We start from the raw sequence: 15279 nt of genomic DNA on the forward strand, positions 1-15279 counted from the left end.
AAGGGGAAACCGAGATTCCCGTATGTTACAGATGCCCTTGGACCATAGAGCCAGGGTGAGGGTGGATGGGGAGAGGCCTCTGTCACTGCAGGAAAGACTGTAGCTGGCTGGAATCATTAGGCCTCGGTTCTCTGGAATCCAGCTCAACCTTCCCCGCCCCAGGCCAGCTGGGGCCTTGGTCCTGGGAAATTTGGGGGATTGGTGGAGGATGTGATTTGGGAGCTCAGGGAGCATCCCTAGCACTCTACCCTCCTGTTCCCAAGTATTATACTGTTAGGTTTATATCCAGGGCCCTCCTCTAGGTAGGGTTTATTGTCCTTCTTTCCAGATGACAAGACTGAGGGACCAAGTCATTGGTAGAGTCAGACTCCCTCTGCCTCTGGACCTGGATCGCCAGGGGCCACTGCTGGGAGAAGGCCTGCTCTTATTCCCTCCTCTGCCCCCTTTCTTCCTATGTCTCCCACCTTTACCCGGGTGGGGAGACTTGTGACCGTGTTTAGACTTGCTTGTGGGAGCCCTGGGCTTCCAGATAAGGGGCTGGCCCAGCCCTCTCTGGTCTGAGGGATCTGAGATAAGCTGAACCCCCTTACCGCCCCAGGCCCTGACCCAAAGTGGGGGACCACTGCCTTCCTTCTAGGGGAAGAGTCATACATGCCAAGGGCTCTTTAGAGATCATCCCTCCAACTCTCCCACCTCACAGATGAAGAAACTGAGGCCCAGAAGAAGGTAGTGCCTGGCTCAGGATCTTGCTACAGTTGAGGGGCAGTGAGAGCTCAGGCCTGGGACCCCTGACTCCCAGGGCAATGGGATATCTGGTCTGGGCTCTGAATTTCCCCTCCTCCCAAACAGGGGTTAGGGCTGCCAGATAGGGCTAAGTCACTGAGGAGCTGATAGGGAGCTGATGTTAAGTGTCCTTTATCAGACCTTATCTTAATAATGGTTCTTAACTCCACTTGAGGTTTGAAGAGAGCTCCGGAAGTGGACGGGAGAGGAGGCCTCTGGTGGCATGGGAGGAACAGGGCCGGTCCCAGCTGGGCTCACATCCTGACTCTGCCATTACTAGCTGTATGACCTTGGGCGAGTCACTAAGCCTAGGGGAGTGCCTCTGTATGTGAGGGGATTTAGTGAGACCCCTGTGTGTCTCAACTGACAGTTGACAATAAATGATAGCTTATTTTCCTTGTAAGTGGAAAGGCCCCCACACCTGGAGAGGCAGAGGCTCTGCTCTCTCTGATGACAACACTTTGTATTTACACTTGGTGGCCTGGCTTTAACTTTGCCAGGCCCTCTGTAAGGTGGTATCTGTCCCACGTTACAGATGAGACCGCGGCCCTGAGAGGCTGATGGATTTGGCTAAGGCCTGGAATCCAGACTGTCTGACTCCCGGCCTTTTTCTCTCCTGGCTTCATGGTGGCTGCCTCTCCGGCATCTATAAAATGAGGATAATCATGCCTTGAAGGAACAAAAGAAAGGGCTTTGGAAAGTCAGAATCGCACCCTGGCCGAAAGAGATTATTATGTCATTGTCAGCAGCACATACTGACCCGGAAACTCATTATGACATTTATTAATATTGTGGTAGCTAATTCCTCCCTGTGTCACTGCCCGCTCCCCCAGGCGTCTGTGGGATGGGATCCTCCCTTCCCTGTCCCAGGCACTCCCTGCCCCCCAATATTTACCTTAGAACCGGCCTGTCTGCTCAGCCTTGGCTAGGGCAGGGCTTCGGACTGAGAAGAGGAAGGAGGGGGACTCCCTTTGTGCAGCGGCAGGGTGCAGAGCTCCCCCACTTTGGGCAGTGACCGAGGCTGCACCTCCCCACCAACTTCCTCATTAGCACCACTAAGGCATTTGAAGGGAGACCCAGGCCCCAAAGTGGGCTGGGCCACTGCCTGGTTGGATGACCTTGAGCAAGTCACTTTCCCTCCTTGCGCTCATTTGCTCATTTGTTAAAAGGGAACTCACACCTACCTTTCAGGTTTCTTGTTCTGTGAGACAGAAGAGAAAGTGTCTTAGAACTGTAAAGCGCCTCCACCTGCAAGTTAGGTTCACGTCCCTTTGTCTTATCTCTAAGAGTAAGATCTACGCATGCTCAGGCTTCTGTGGGAAAACCCTGGGCCTCTCTGGGCCTCGGTTTGCCCACCAGTACAACACTGAGGGGTTGAGACTTAGGGCCGCCAAACACCCTGAATCCTGGCCCCAGCGCGAGGCCACCTGGGCCGCTGGGCCCTCCCCCTTCATTCCTCTCCCCTGAATCAGGCCGGCCTGGCTGTGGGCGCGCCTCAGCCCCCGCCCCTTGCTCTGGAATGGGGCAGGTTGAGGCCTCACCCGGCAGAGGATGTTGCCAAGATAGTGTGTACGCATGCGCACTGTGCGTGGCCTTGGGGCGCAGAGCGCGGGCTCCCTCCCCCATTTAGTCTTTCCTGTCCCCAGGCTCAGGAAAGCCCCTGAGTGGTGGGTACATGCACCTGCCCTGGTGTACACGCAGACGCCCAGCAGGGCCCTGTGTGAATCTGGGCAGTGGCTGTGCGTGCGGAGGACGTGGACTAGGGAGGCGTGGGTGTGCTTTGTGGACGTGGTCGTGAGAGTGCCCGTCTGTGGGAGTGGCCCTCGTGGGCCACTTGGGAGGTGTGTGCCACCCATCTCTGCTGGTGCACTGTACCTAAGCCTGCAGGTGTGTTTCCTGGTGTGCCCTGCGTCTTGGGAGGTGTGGCTGGGAGCAAGGTGTCTTCTGAGATCCCTGGAAGCCTCCTCTTCTTTCCCCCCCGCCCCCCCCCGGAAGGTAGGGGAGGCAGAGGCTGCATGGCGAGCCTCAGCCCCAGGCTGCACCTCTGGACTGTGCCAGGATAGACAGTGCTGGAAAATGGACTCCGTGGGGCCTTGGGCAAGGTCCTTCCATTTTGGGGGCCCCAGTTTCTTTATGAAGCGCCTGCCCTCCTGAGGCTCTTGCTGAGCCCAGCGGCAGACAAGCCACAGGTGTGTAGACCTGTGCCTGGGGTGGCTCAGAATGGCCTCAGGCTTTGGTCAGGGCCCGGGTGGGTGGGGGGAAGGGTGTTGCTGAGGGAACCAGTTGTTACTGGTTTGTGAGAGCCTTGGATCTGGCTGGGAATTTGCAGCCGTGGCCCTGATTGCCAGGTGGCCTTGACTGCCGGCTGAGCCTGGAACCTTGATGAGCTGATGGCCCCCACCTCTGTCATAGCGGAGCTCAGCCCTTAGTTTCCCTGCTTGGGGGAGCTGAGCATGACTCTGCCCTGCATGGTTGAAGTCTGCAGGTTTGCAGCCAAGTAGAGCTTGGGAGGTCACTTAGCTCTCTGAGTCCCACAGGTTCATGATCAGTTACCAGGAGCGTTATCATTGAGTACCTGCCTCACAGGGCTGTTGTCAGATCTGTCGGAGCAGAGCTGCCTTCCACCAGCCCCTGGCCTGAATGAATCAGCCTGCACGTGTTGGTCTACTGCTCTTTTCTGTTTGAGAGGAACTAATGAGCGGACGGGATGGGTCTGGCCTACGAGGGAGGGAAGAGGGGAGAATGCAGTCAGGAAACCTCAAATTTGTGGGGATTGTAGGGGCCTTCAGCTCTTCTTCAGAGGGGAGATTGGGTTTGTAGTTGGCACAGTGGACAAAACTTGACTTTTGGATTCAAGTGGTCTTGGGTACGAATGCTGCCCCCTCTGTTTATCAGCTTTATAATGCTTGCCCTCTCTGGCCTCTGTTTCTTCATCTCTAAAACGAAGATAGGAGTTCCTGTTGTGGCCCAGTGGGTTAAGGACCCAGTGTCTCTCTGATGATGTGGGTTTGATTCCTGGACTCGTTTAGTGGGTTAAGGATCCAGCGTTGTTGCAAACTTCAGTGTGGGTCGCAGATGTGGCTCAGATCTAATGTAGGCCTCAGGTGCAACTTTGATTCGACCCCTAGCCTGGGAATTTCCATATGCTGCAGGTGCAGCCCTAAAAATTAAAATAAAATGGAGATTAAAGTGCCTACTTTTTAGGAGTGTTTAGATTTCAGTGATTTGTGGATATATACTATGCAGCCCCACAGAGTTGGTGTTGTCCAGAGTGAAGAGCTGTCTTTGGGAGTGGTCCCTGAGAAGTGGCACAGCAAATGGGGAAGGACCAGTAGAAGGATCTTGCATCATGGGAGCCACTGTGAATTCTTAGATTCCTAGGGACTCAGAGAGAGAAGGGTGCTGTGGGAAGAGTGCCCTCAGGTGAGTTTGGGGGACAGCACTTTATGGTTAACAGACCTTCTCTCTTCCACAGTCTCAGCTACTCTTTCTTGGTTTTTTTTTTTTTTTTTTTTTTTTTTAAAGGGCCACAGCTGTGGCATATGGAGGTTCCCAGGCTAGGGGTCCAATTGGAGCTACAGCTGCCGGCCTACACCTCAGCCACAGCAATGCAGGATCCAAGCCACATCTGTGATCTACACCACAGCTCACAGCAACGCCAGGTCCTTAACCCACTGAGCGAGGCCAGGGATCGAACCTGCAACCTCATGGTTCCTAGTTGGATTGTTTCTGCTGTGCCATGGCGGGAACTCCTCAGCTACTCTTTTTGGAGTTGCCGGGGTCTCTCTTTTAACACTGTCAGTACTCAGCTTAACCTTCAGTACCCCCTTTACCCCTCCTGGGCTTCTTCTTTTTTTTCTTTTTTTTTTTTTTGTCTTTTGTCTTGTGTCTTTTTTTGTTGTTGTTGTTGTTGTTATTGTTGCTATTTCTTAGGCCGCTCCCGCGGCATATGGAGGTTCCCAGGCTAGGGGTTGAATCGGAGCTGTAGCCACCGGCCTACGCCAGAGCCACAGCAACGCAGGATCCGAGCCGCGTCTGCAACCTACACCACAGCTCACGGCAACGCCGGATCGTTAACCCACTGAGCAAGGGCAGGGATCGAACCCGCAACCTCATGGTTCCTAGTCGGATTCGTTAACCACTGCGCCACGACGGGAACTCCCTTTTTTTGCTTTTTAGGGCCACAGCTGAACCATGTCGACGTTCCCAGGCTAGGGGGAGAATCAGAGCTACAGCTGCCGGCCTATACCATAGCCACATCATCACAGGATACAATCTGTGTCTATGACCTGCACCACAGCTCATGGAAATGCCAGATTCTTATTAACCCAGCGAGCAAGGCCAGGGATTGAACCTCATGTTTCCTAGTCTGATTCATTTTCACTGCACCATTACGGGAACTCCAGAGCAATCTTCTGTTTTTTTTTTTTTTTTTTTTTGGTCTTTGCCATTTCTTGTGCTGCTCCCACAGCATATGGAGGTTCCCAGGCTAGGGGTCTAATTGGAGCTGTAGCTGCCAGCCTATGCCAGAGCCACAGCAATGCAGGATCGAGCCTCGTCTTCGACCTACACCACAGCTCACGGCAATGCTGGATCGTTAACCCACTGAGCAAGGCCAGGGATTGAACCCACAACTTCATGGTTCCTAGTCAGATTCGTTAACCACTGCGCCACAACAGGAACTCCCCAGAACAATCTTATAAACAAGTTATTGGCCTTGTTTCCTATAAGGTCATGGCTTGTATGTGATGGAGTAGATTTGAATCTGGACTTAACTTCCCTCCATGTACCTCCCCTCTGCCTCCTACTCTTTTTTTTTTTTTTTTTTTTTTCTTTTTTTTAAGTTATAGTTGATTTACAGTGTTGTGTAAAGCCCCTCCCCCCCGCCCCCTTTTTAGCCACATCTGAGGCATACAGAAGTTTCCCCGGGTAGGGATCGAACCTGAGCCACGGCAGTGACAATGCTGAATACTTAACCACTGGGCCACCATGGAACTCCCCTGCCTCCTACTCTTACTGCCCTCACCTATGAGCTGTTTCTTGGCTAATTCTGTTCTCCCTGCCTGGTGACAGTCACTGAGTCACAGAGTGAAGCCAGTGGGGAAAATCCTGGGACAGAGGAGCAAGAGGTCTGCTTTGAAGGCCTGGCTCTGTTGTGTTACCTTGAAGAGTTCCCAGTGCGTCTCTGGGCCACTGATGGGCCACCAAAGTGGGAAGATAGTCCCTTGGAAAATCTGGGGCTGAATATATACCTGAGGGGTTGTTAGCACCAGCCACTTGATTCCCCTCTGGGCATCTCCCTGGCTTCCCAGCACTGTGTCCTGGGCTGGCTCCTATCCCCTCCAGGGACCTCTGCCAATGGCTTTGACATCCCGACAGGCGGTCCTGGGCTTCTGCCTGGCTGCTCCAGGCTCTGAGCTCCTTCCCCAGGGAATCACTCTCACCAGCCAGGAGGACTTAGGGGTGGGCATCATGCCAGGTCTAGTCTGGTGGCTCTTCCACCTACCATCTGGCAGCTGCGACCCCTGCCTTAGCTCTGGCTCCTGACCGTTCAGAAAAGGACTTGGGGCCCGGGGTAGTGGGCTGCTCCTGGAATTAAGTATCTTTGAGTCATCCTCTCCCCAGGAGCCCCGCCTCCAGAGCCTCTGGGCCTCCGTTTTTCTGTCGGTGTCTGGGAGGGTTCATGCCCCGGCCCGCACTTGAGGGGCGGGGTCGGTGGAGGGGCGGGATCAGTGGCGAAGGTGGGAGGAGGTCCTGGAGAGCAGCCCCTCCCGCTCCTGTGACTGGAGCGGTGGCTCTGCAGCTGGGCGGCAGACTCATCCCCTCTGCTCTTGGTTATGGTGAAGGCAGCCGCGGGCGCTCTGGAGAGGTAGACTAGGGGACGGTCCGACTGGCGCCTGCAGCCATGGTGGTGTTCCTGGGCCGCCACCTCCCGGCGCTCCTTGGGCTCTTTAAGAAGAAGGGTGAGTGGGTGTGGCTGGGGGGTTGGTTGAAGGACCCTTGACACCCCCGTTTGCCCAGAGTCTTATGTAGAATGGGGGACCAAGGCTGGGGAAGGTGATGTGGTGGGGGATGGGAGCTAGTGAAGAGGCCAGACTCCCCTGTCTGCCGCGGTGCCTTTGTCCAGCTGCTTTCCCACCGCCTTTGTCTGATCTCTGCTTGTGTGTGGGAGGATGGATCTAGGTGTCTCTGACCTTGAAACCTGCCGTCCTTGGGCAAGACTGCCTTCCTCTAGGAGTACCCTCACTTTACCACCTCAGTTCTAAGAGGTAGGGCACCCCCTCGCAGGTCAGCCCAGTGTATGGGGAAGGATGGGGTGTGGGGAGCAGCGTAGAGAGGAAAGTAGTACCCCTGGAAGTTGGGGAGCAGATCAGCGAAATCGTACTTAGAGGCCGGGGAGTGAAGTTTTGGGGGGCATAGGGGGAGGAGCCTGTGTGCCCACTTCCTTCTAGGAACTGGGCTTTCAGGCCTGGATTAAGATGTGGGGGGCAGAGGGCCCCCAGTTTGAGTGTGATTTAGAAGTCCCTTCTAGGAACCTGGTGTTCAATCCTGCCCCTTTCTGACTCCAATAAGCTGGGTGACCTTAGGCAAGACCTTTCCTTTTGGAGCCTGTTGGTGGACTGGTAAAATCAGGAGGTTAGGAAGAGGATCGCTGAGAGACCTCCTCGCTCTGAACTGGTGGAATCCTGGAGGATTCCCTGGGCAGGAGCTTGGCTGCTAAAGAAAGGGCTGAGGAAAGAGGAAAGGGCAGGGCAGTTGTCTGAACTGAAGACCCTGGTCTCGGGGCGGGGCCCTTTAAAGGGCTTGTTTGCTTCTGTCCCTCCGCAAGGTGCTGCCAAGGTCACATGACCCTCTCAGAACTTTTCTTATGTTGTGGGTTCCATGTAAAGGGGGGCTGGGGCTGTAAAGTGCTGACACAGCCCCCTATTCCCAGGATTAGATGACCAGCTCCTTCGTGGGCGGGGCTTGTAACTAGATCCTTTGTAATGGATCTCTGGCTCCTCTGCACCAGGGGCCTGGGCCTCCGGGAGAGGGGGACACCTGGGACTGTTCCCCCCAGAGAGCTGGAGCTGCCTCTTTTGGGAGTGGAGGGGCCGGGTCCCTCTTTCCCCTCCCCTGCCTGTCTTTCCACTAAGGGACAGCTACATGGGTGAGTAGGGAACCCAAGAGGCCCTATTCTTGGTTTGGCCCACACCTTAGGACTTCCTGGGAATCTAGTTATGACCTTCTCTAGTGCTCACCCCTTCCTAGTGTCCCACGGTGTCTTTTTCTTGGAACTGGGCCAAGGGGGTGTACAAAAATCTGTTTTCCTGTAAAGTGGAGCTTGGAATCTGGAGATAAGAGAAACGTATTTGCTATGGGCTGTGTGTACACTGGGGTACTTGCATGGGACCCTGAATGGTAGTTGTATGTATGTTTGGGAGCTGTTTGTATATATGCAGGATGGAGACTGGGTGTTGTGTGTCTACATAGGGGCTGGGTGTGCTCTGGTGTACACAGATGTGATTATACTCAGATGCTGTTTGTTTGTATACATACTGAAGCCTGTGGGTGTTGTGTGCGGATGTGGGGGGCGTATGTGCCCTGGGCATAGTGCCCTGGATGGGGCCCTTTGTGTGGGGGGATGCTCAGATGTATATACCCTTGGTTGTAGTTTGTGTAGGTACTGGGGGTCTGTCTATATTGAGTGTATACCCCAGGATTGTGGGCTGGGAGTTCAGACTGGGAGAAGTGGGCATTGCCTATATGTGCAGGTGCCTGTGCACCGCCGAGGCCCACATGCCTTTGGGCCTCACTTTCCCTCCTCCTCCATCCCACTAGGGTCTGCCAAGGCTGAGAGCGACAAGCGTCTAAGTGCAGGGCCCAGCCAGGGGCCAGGGTCTGTAGTGGATGAGCATCAGGACAATGTCTTCTTCCCCAGTGGCCGACCGCCTCACCTGGAAGAGCTGCACACGCAGGCCCAGGAGGGGCTCCGCTCCCTCCAGCACCAAGGTAACCCCCTTCTCCCCTCCAGTGCTGCTCTCAGCTCCCAAGGTCGGGGGCCTAGCTCAACACACCTCTCTGCTGTCTTCCAGAAAGACAGAAACTGAACAAGGCTGCCTGGGACCATGGAGACACCCAGAGCATCCAGGTGAGCCCTCCCAGTTCAGCCCTGACTCTTCCCTCCCTGCTTGACCTCTGGCAAGTGCATCTTTGGACCCTTCTGGATCTATTTCCTTTCTGTATCATAAAGGGCTAGATGAGATGCCCCCTGAGGGGCTGGTCCAGGGTTCCTCTGGCTGATGCCTGCTCAGTGCTAGGTGATGCTGCAGTGGTAGGGGGATGGGGTGGAGGGAGGCGAACCTGAGTCCGAATTTCCAAAGGGGGGGCCTGAGAAGGCCAGGGTAAGCTGCACTTAGCCTTGGGGCTGGTCGGGTCTGAGGCCAGGGCCTGATCCTTCTTCCCCCAACAGTCCTCCCGGACAGGGCCGGATGAAGACAGCATCTCCTTCTGCAGCCAGACCACGTCCTACACGGCCGAGAGCTCCACAGCAGAGGATGCTCTCTCCATCCGCTCTGAGATGATCCAGCGCAAAGGTGTCCGCTCACCAGCCAGGATTCTTGGGCTGGGGAGAGGGGTGGCAGGCATCATCTGGGTCCCAAGACCTGCATCTTCCCCTTTTCCTCTTCATCTAGCATTTCTCAAGGCTCTGTGATTCAGTGAATTCGGAAGATATAGTACCCTGTGTCCTTTTGGAGATTCATGAACATTAACCAAAAAGTAGGACTGTTAAGAGTTGGGGAACCTGGATCTGAGCCTAGCATTGCTGTTTACAGCTGTGTGATCTTGGGCCAACCTTTAACCTCTCTGTGCTTCGGTCTGATGTTCTTTAAAAATGAGGAGAAGAATACTAAGTGTTTAGCATACTATGGAAATGATCCTTATTGACCTAGTAGAGCCTTCAGAAGGCTTCCTGAAAAGAAGCTTCTAGCTTTATTTAACTTAGCTTTGCCCATGACACCTTGACTGGAAATCTTTTTTTGCAGAGCTCTTGCTAAGAGTCTTTAAAAGTAGTGCTTTGCAGACTGTGCCCCCAGACCTGCTCTAACAGTTTGTCTCCCCTGGACTGGCCCCCAGGCTCCACCTTCCGACCCCATGACTCATTTCCCAAATCATCTGGAAAGTCAGGACGGCGGCGGCGGGAGCGGCGGAGCACGGTGCTGGGACTGCCACAGCATGTGCAGAAGGAACTCGGTGAGCACCGATGAGGGAGGTGTTGGGTGGGGAGCCCTGGCCACCCCCTCCGCTGACTCCCTCGTCTTCCCTGTCCATTCCAGGCCTGCGGAATGAGCGTGAGGCACCGGGTACTCCTCGGCCTCCTGGCCCACGGGATGCTGTCCGAATCCCCACGGTGGATGGCCGCCCGGCAGGCCTGGCCTCAGGGCCAGGGGCCAGGGTGTCCCTGCAGGCGCTGGAGGCAGAGGCAGAAGCCGGTGCCAAGGCAGAGGCCATGCTGCAGCGCCACATCGACCGCATCTACCGGGATGACACCCTCGTTGGCCGGTCCACGGGCGCCCGGCCCCCGCCACTCACCCGGCCCATGTCCCTGGCAGTGCCGGGACTGACAGGAGGGGCAGGGCCTCCAGAGCCCCTGAGCCCCGCCATGTCCATCTCGCCCCAGGCCACCTACTTGTCAAAGCTGATCCCCCACGCAGTGCTGCCACCCACAGTGGACGTGGTGGCCCTGGGCCGCTGCAGCCTGCGCACACTGAGCCGCTGCAGCCTGCTCTCAGCCAGCCCGGCCTCCGTCCGCTCGTTTGGCCACTTCTCCTCGGCCTCCAGCCCGCGGCCCCGCAGCCGCCATCCTTCTTCCTCCAGCGACACCTGGAGCCACTCTCAATCCTCTGAGACCATCGTGTCTGACGGTTCCACCCTCTCCTCCAAGGGTGGCTCTGAGGCCCACCAGAGGGCTCCGTGGCCAGCAGCAGCGTGGCGCCCCCTCCCCAGGGGGGCAGCGGGAGGGGCTCTCCCAGCGGGGGCAGCACTGCCGAGGCCTCAGACACTGTCAGCATTCGGAGCGGTGGGCAGTTGTCTGGCCGAAGCGTGTCCCTTCGGAAGCTGAAGCGGCCCCCGCCACCTCCCCGCCGGACCCACTCGCTCCATCAGCGTGGCTCAGTGGCACCTGATGGGCCCTTGGGGTTGCCTCCCAAGCCCGAGCGGAAGCAGCAGCCACAGCTGCCCCGGCCCCCCACCACTGGCGGGTCAGAAGGGATGGGGGCAGCACCCTGTCCATCCAGCTCAGCAGGCAGCTGGGCACCTGTCCTGTCTCCAGGTGGCTCCCGGCGTCCCCCACGCTCCCCGGAACGGACACTGTCACCCTCCAGTGGATACTCGAGCCAAAGTGGTACCCCCACCCTCCCTCCCAAGGGTCTAGCAGGGGCCTCTGCTTCCCCAGGCAAGGCCCAACCCCCTAAGCCAGAGCGCGTCACTTCTCTTCGATCTCCCGGGGCCTCTGTCTCCTCCTCCCTCACGTCTCTGTGTTCTTCCTCCTCTGATCCAGCCCCCTCGGACCGCTCTGGTCCACACATGTCGACCACCCTGGGTGACAGGTTTGTCATACCTCCTCACCCCAAGGTGCCTGCCCCCTTCTCCCCACCTCCTTCGAAGCCCAAGAGCCCTAAGCAAGCTGCCCCTGCTCCGGCTGCCCCTGCTGTGATCCCCGGGCCCATTTCCATCACTGCTACCAGTCCTGAGTCCCCACCCACTCCCCAGATATCCCTGACTCCACCGCAGGCATCTCTGGTTGCCTCCAAAGACCAGTCACCCCCACCATCCCCACCCCCATCTTATCACCCACCCCCCCCACCCACTAAGAAGCCAGAGGCTGTTGAGGAGGCCCTGTCTGCCCCAGAGACTGCTGAGGAGCCCCTCCAAGATCCCAACTGGCCCCCACCCCCACCTCCTGCACCAGAGGAGCAGGACCTTTCCATGGCCGACTTCCCTCCACCTGAGGAGGCCTTCTTCTCTGTGGCTGGCCCTGAGTCTGCAGGCCCTTCCCACCCCCTGGAGCCCTCCTCAGCCGCTGTCTCTATCCAGAACCAGCCCTGTGGTACCCCAGACCCTCCTCCAGCTCTGCCAGCCCCGCCTGCTGCTGGTTCTGTCACAGGGCTTCTGGCCAAGGTCCCTGGGAGGGAACCAGTGGGATGCAGCAGGGGTGGGGGGCTTCCCAGGGAGGATGCCGGTGCCCCCCTGGTCACACCCTCCCTCCTGCAGATGGTTCGGCTGCGCTCTGTGGGTGCTCCCACAGTGGCTCCAAACCCAGCGTCAGCACCCTCAGCCCCCCAGAAGCCACTACGAAGGGCCCTATCAGGGCGGGCCAGCCCAACGCCGGCCCCCTCCTCAGGGCTCCACGCTGCTGTTCGACTCAAGGCCTCCAATCTGGCTGCCAGCGTGGGCCCTGTGAGTGCCCAACCCAATGGACCACCTGAGGCAGAGCAACGGTCCCCTGCCTCTACGGCCAGCTTCATCTTCTCCAAGGGCTCTAAGAAGCTGCAGCTGGAGCGGCCCCTGTCCCCTGAGACGCAGGCTGACCTCCAGCGGAACCTGGTAGCAGAGCTTCGGAGTATCTCAGAGCAACGGCCACCCCAGGCCACAAAGAAGCCACCAAAGGCTCCCCCGCCCGTGGCCCGCAAGCCTTCTGGGGGAGTCCCCCCACCCACCTCCCCCAGCTTCCCTCCGGCTGAGCCCCTCACTGCTCCTCCCACCAACGGGCTCCCTCACGCCCAGGCCGAAGACAGGACTAAGGAGGAGCTGGCGGAGAATGGAGGTGTCCCACAGCTGGTGGGCCCAGAAGAGCAGAAGCTGGGTGTGCCTGGCTCAGGTACTGTGAGCAGCGATGGGGTCAAGGGAAAATAAGGCTCAGGAGTCCTGCCATTAGCGCTTGCTCTTAAGATTTTTCTGGCCTCAAGTTGCCTGGGAAGGGTGGCCTGTCACCTCTGATGAGCTACAGTCAAGGAGCATGTTCCATGAGGCTTTAGTTGGAGCCACTGAGTGGGAGTCCCAACTTTGCCGTTTTATCCACCCATCCGAGCCTCACGTTCGTCACGGTGAAGTGGGAGGCGGTGAGACACTGTGGTGGCATAGGGAATGGATGTAGAATGCCTAGCCCGGTGCTGTTGGCGTGGTTAGTAAAGTGAGGGGGTGAGGATGTGCCCTGGGCTCTTAGTGGCCAGAACCAAACTAGGAGGCCCCTTGCTGAATGTCCCTTCTTTTCCGTCCACAGGCCCGCAGAAGGAGCTGGTCTGACCATCAGGCATCTCTCTGGCACCACTGGCCCATCCCAGGAACATAATCTCAGGGACCTGTGCGGCTCCAGGGATGAGAGGATACGGCAGACGCTTAACCTGATGGGGGGACGCCTGCAGCCTTAACCTCCACGGCCTTTGATATTTATGCAAGCCTGGTGTGGGTCCTGTCCTCCGCGTCATCCAGCTCTCATGCCTTTTCCTGAATGGATTCACTTCTGGCAGCTGCCGCTTCAGTCTTGGCCTTAGTCTCATCTTGAAGGAGGTAGGGGGTGGGAGTGAGTGGCTGCGCCCCCTGCTGGCCTCAAGGCCACAGAGTTGGTTACAGAACACCTCACCTATTTTGTTTTGTTTTTTCCCATTTTCTTTTTCATGTCCAAATCATGCACATGCTGTAGTCCAGAATCAAAGCACTTTTGAAAAGTAGCTGCATGTCCATCCTCCAGGGCCCATGAAGACACATTCCAAGGGCCTGTTTACGTGGCAGCAGCATCAGTCCCCAGCAGCCAGCCCATGGCTGGGACCAATCTGTCCCCCTCCTCTGATCTAGCTTGCTCCTTTTCTTCTTGGAGGTGGGCAAGTCGTATTCCCGCAGGCTTCTCCAGGCTTGAGGCGGGAGTGGGGCTGTGGAATTCCAAAGCACAAAAGGTGCAGCGGGGGCTAGCCTTCCTGTGCCTCAACTTAGCACCAACCGCCCTCCTGCCTTCTAGGGTCTGCCAGGTGCTCCACGCAGGGGACGGGAAGCAGGAAGCTGCCAGGGCCCAAGGGAGTGAGGGAGAGGGAACCAGAGGGGGGCCCACAGGTTCGTTCTGTCCTCAGAGAGCAGAGCAGAGTAGGGAGTTATCTCATGGGGCACTTGGCTCCACTTGATCAGGTAGGGGTGGGCCAGCACGACCCTTCAGATGGAGAAGCCCATGGGCTGTGGCAAAGCTCACCCCTCTCAGCTCGACAGGAAGTATTGAAGACACGGATGGAGGGGAGGGTCTGGCCGGGAGGAGCTTATCTGGCCAGCGGGCCCAGACCTGGCCGCATGGATTTCATCCCCTGACCCTCCTTTCCTCTGCTGCTCTGGCGTGTCCTTTCTGCAGCTGCTTTTCAGCACAGGTGGTTCCACTGTGGGGAGCTGATGCTAAGTGACAGGATGGGAAGCAAAGGTGCATTCTATTCCAGATCCTTCCTAGTCCGTGTGGGGGCACTCAGCACTCCTAGGGGCCGGCTGGGTAGGCCCCCCTTGATAGCAGCCCCTGCTATGCTCCTCCGGGAATTTTCACCTTTCCTTTTTCAACCTGCGCCACCTATCTGGGTTAGCTGGTTTCCACACTGGCCCCAGCGGCTCCATGGGGATGGTCCTAGTGCCTCCTTCCACCGCAGTGTGGCTGTCACCAGGGCCGCCCTCCCTTGGTCCTTGAGGACAACAGTGGCTTGGGCTTAAGACTGGCAGGGAACCTTGCTTTCAGTTGCTTTTCCTCTACCCAGAAGTGAGGCTGACCCCCTCCCAGGACAAAAGCTAGGAACAGGGGATGTGGGCTGAGAGCTCTCTCTCACCGTCTTCTCCCTGTAGCTATAACCCCTTTCCTACCTTGCCCTTTGGGTAACGGAGAGCTGCTGTTGGGCATGTCTTGCTCCTGACCAGTGAGGTGGGGAAAGAGGACGGTCAGGAAGCACTGCTATGCTCAGAGCTCCTGACTCAACCCCCTGGGGAACCAAGAACCAGGACCAGGCCAAAGCTTACAGGATGCCAGGCCCTGGCAGCAGCCTCAGAGCTGCTGGAGGTGGGAGGGTGCCCACCTTCTGGATCTCTGGGCCAGCCCTCCTTGTGGTACTTGAGCTCCTTATCTTCAGTTAGAATCCTCCGAGCTGGTTTCCCCACAAGGAGGGTGGGACGGAGTACAAAGGAGAAGGGCGGGTCTCGGGAAGAGGCAGCCCTTCTTTGGCCTCTGGGGCAGATGAGCTTGACCTAGTGCACATGGAGACCAAAAGCCTCTGATTTTTACTTTCCATAAAAATGTTAGAGAAGTATGTATATATACATACATATATATATATATTTCTTTAAATTTCTGAGTCTTTGATATGTCTATATAAGCAATTCATTCCCTCTCCCCTGAAGCTGGAGTGAGACACATGGAAGAACTCTGTGTGGGTTTCATTTGAAGGTGTTAAATAATTAAATGATTAAAACTTGGCTGTGGTTGCTGCTGCTTAATGGGGC

At 56.9% G+C, this 15279-nt stretch overlaps 1 protein-coding gene across 1 annotated transcript in view; it reads left to right on the forward strand.

Annotated features, from left to right (window-relative positions):
- The window catches only part of KIAA1522 (KIAA1522 ortholog), a 28984-nt gene extending 13731 nt beyond the window's left edge, over positions 1-15253 (forward strand). Inside the window, 7 exon segments of the mRNA XM_021095815.1 lie at positions 8605-8775; positions 8859-8914; positions 9236-9359; positions 9901-10017; positions 10101-10715; positions 10718-12643; positions 13046-15253. Coding sequence (XP_020951474.1) covers positions 8605-8775; positions 8859-8914; positions 9236-9359; positions 9901-10017; positions 10101-10715; positions 10718-12643; positions 13046-13068 — 3032 coding nt within the window. The 3' untranslated portion in view covers positions 13069-15253.

Source organism: Sus scrofa, chromosome 6 (assembly GCF_000003025.6).
Source record: "Sus scrofa isolate TJ Tabasco breed Duroc chromosome 6, Sscrofa11.1, whole genome shotgun sequence".
NCBI lineage: Eukaryota > Metazoa > Chordata > Mammalia > Artiodactyla > Suidae > Sus > Sus scrofa.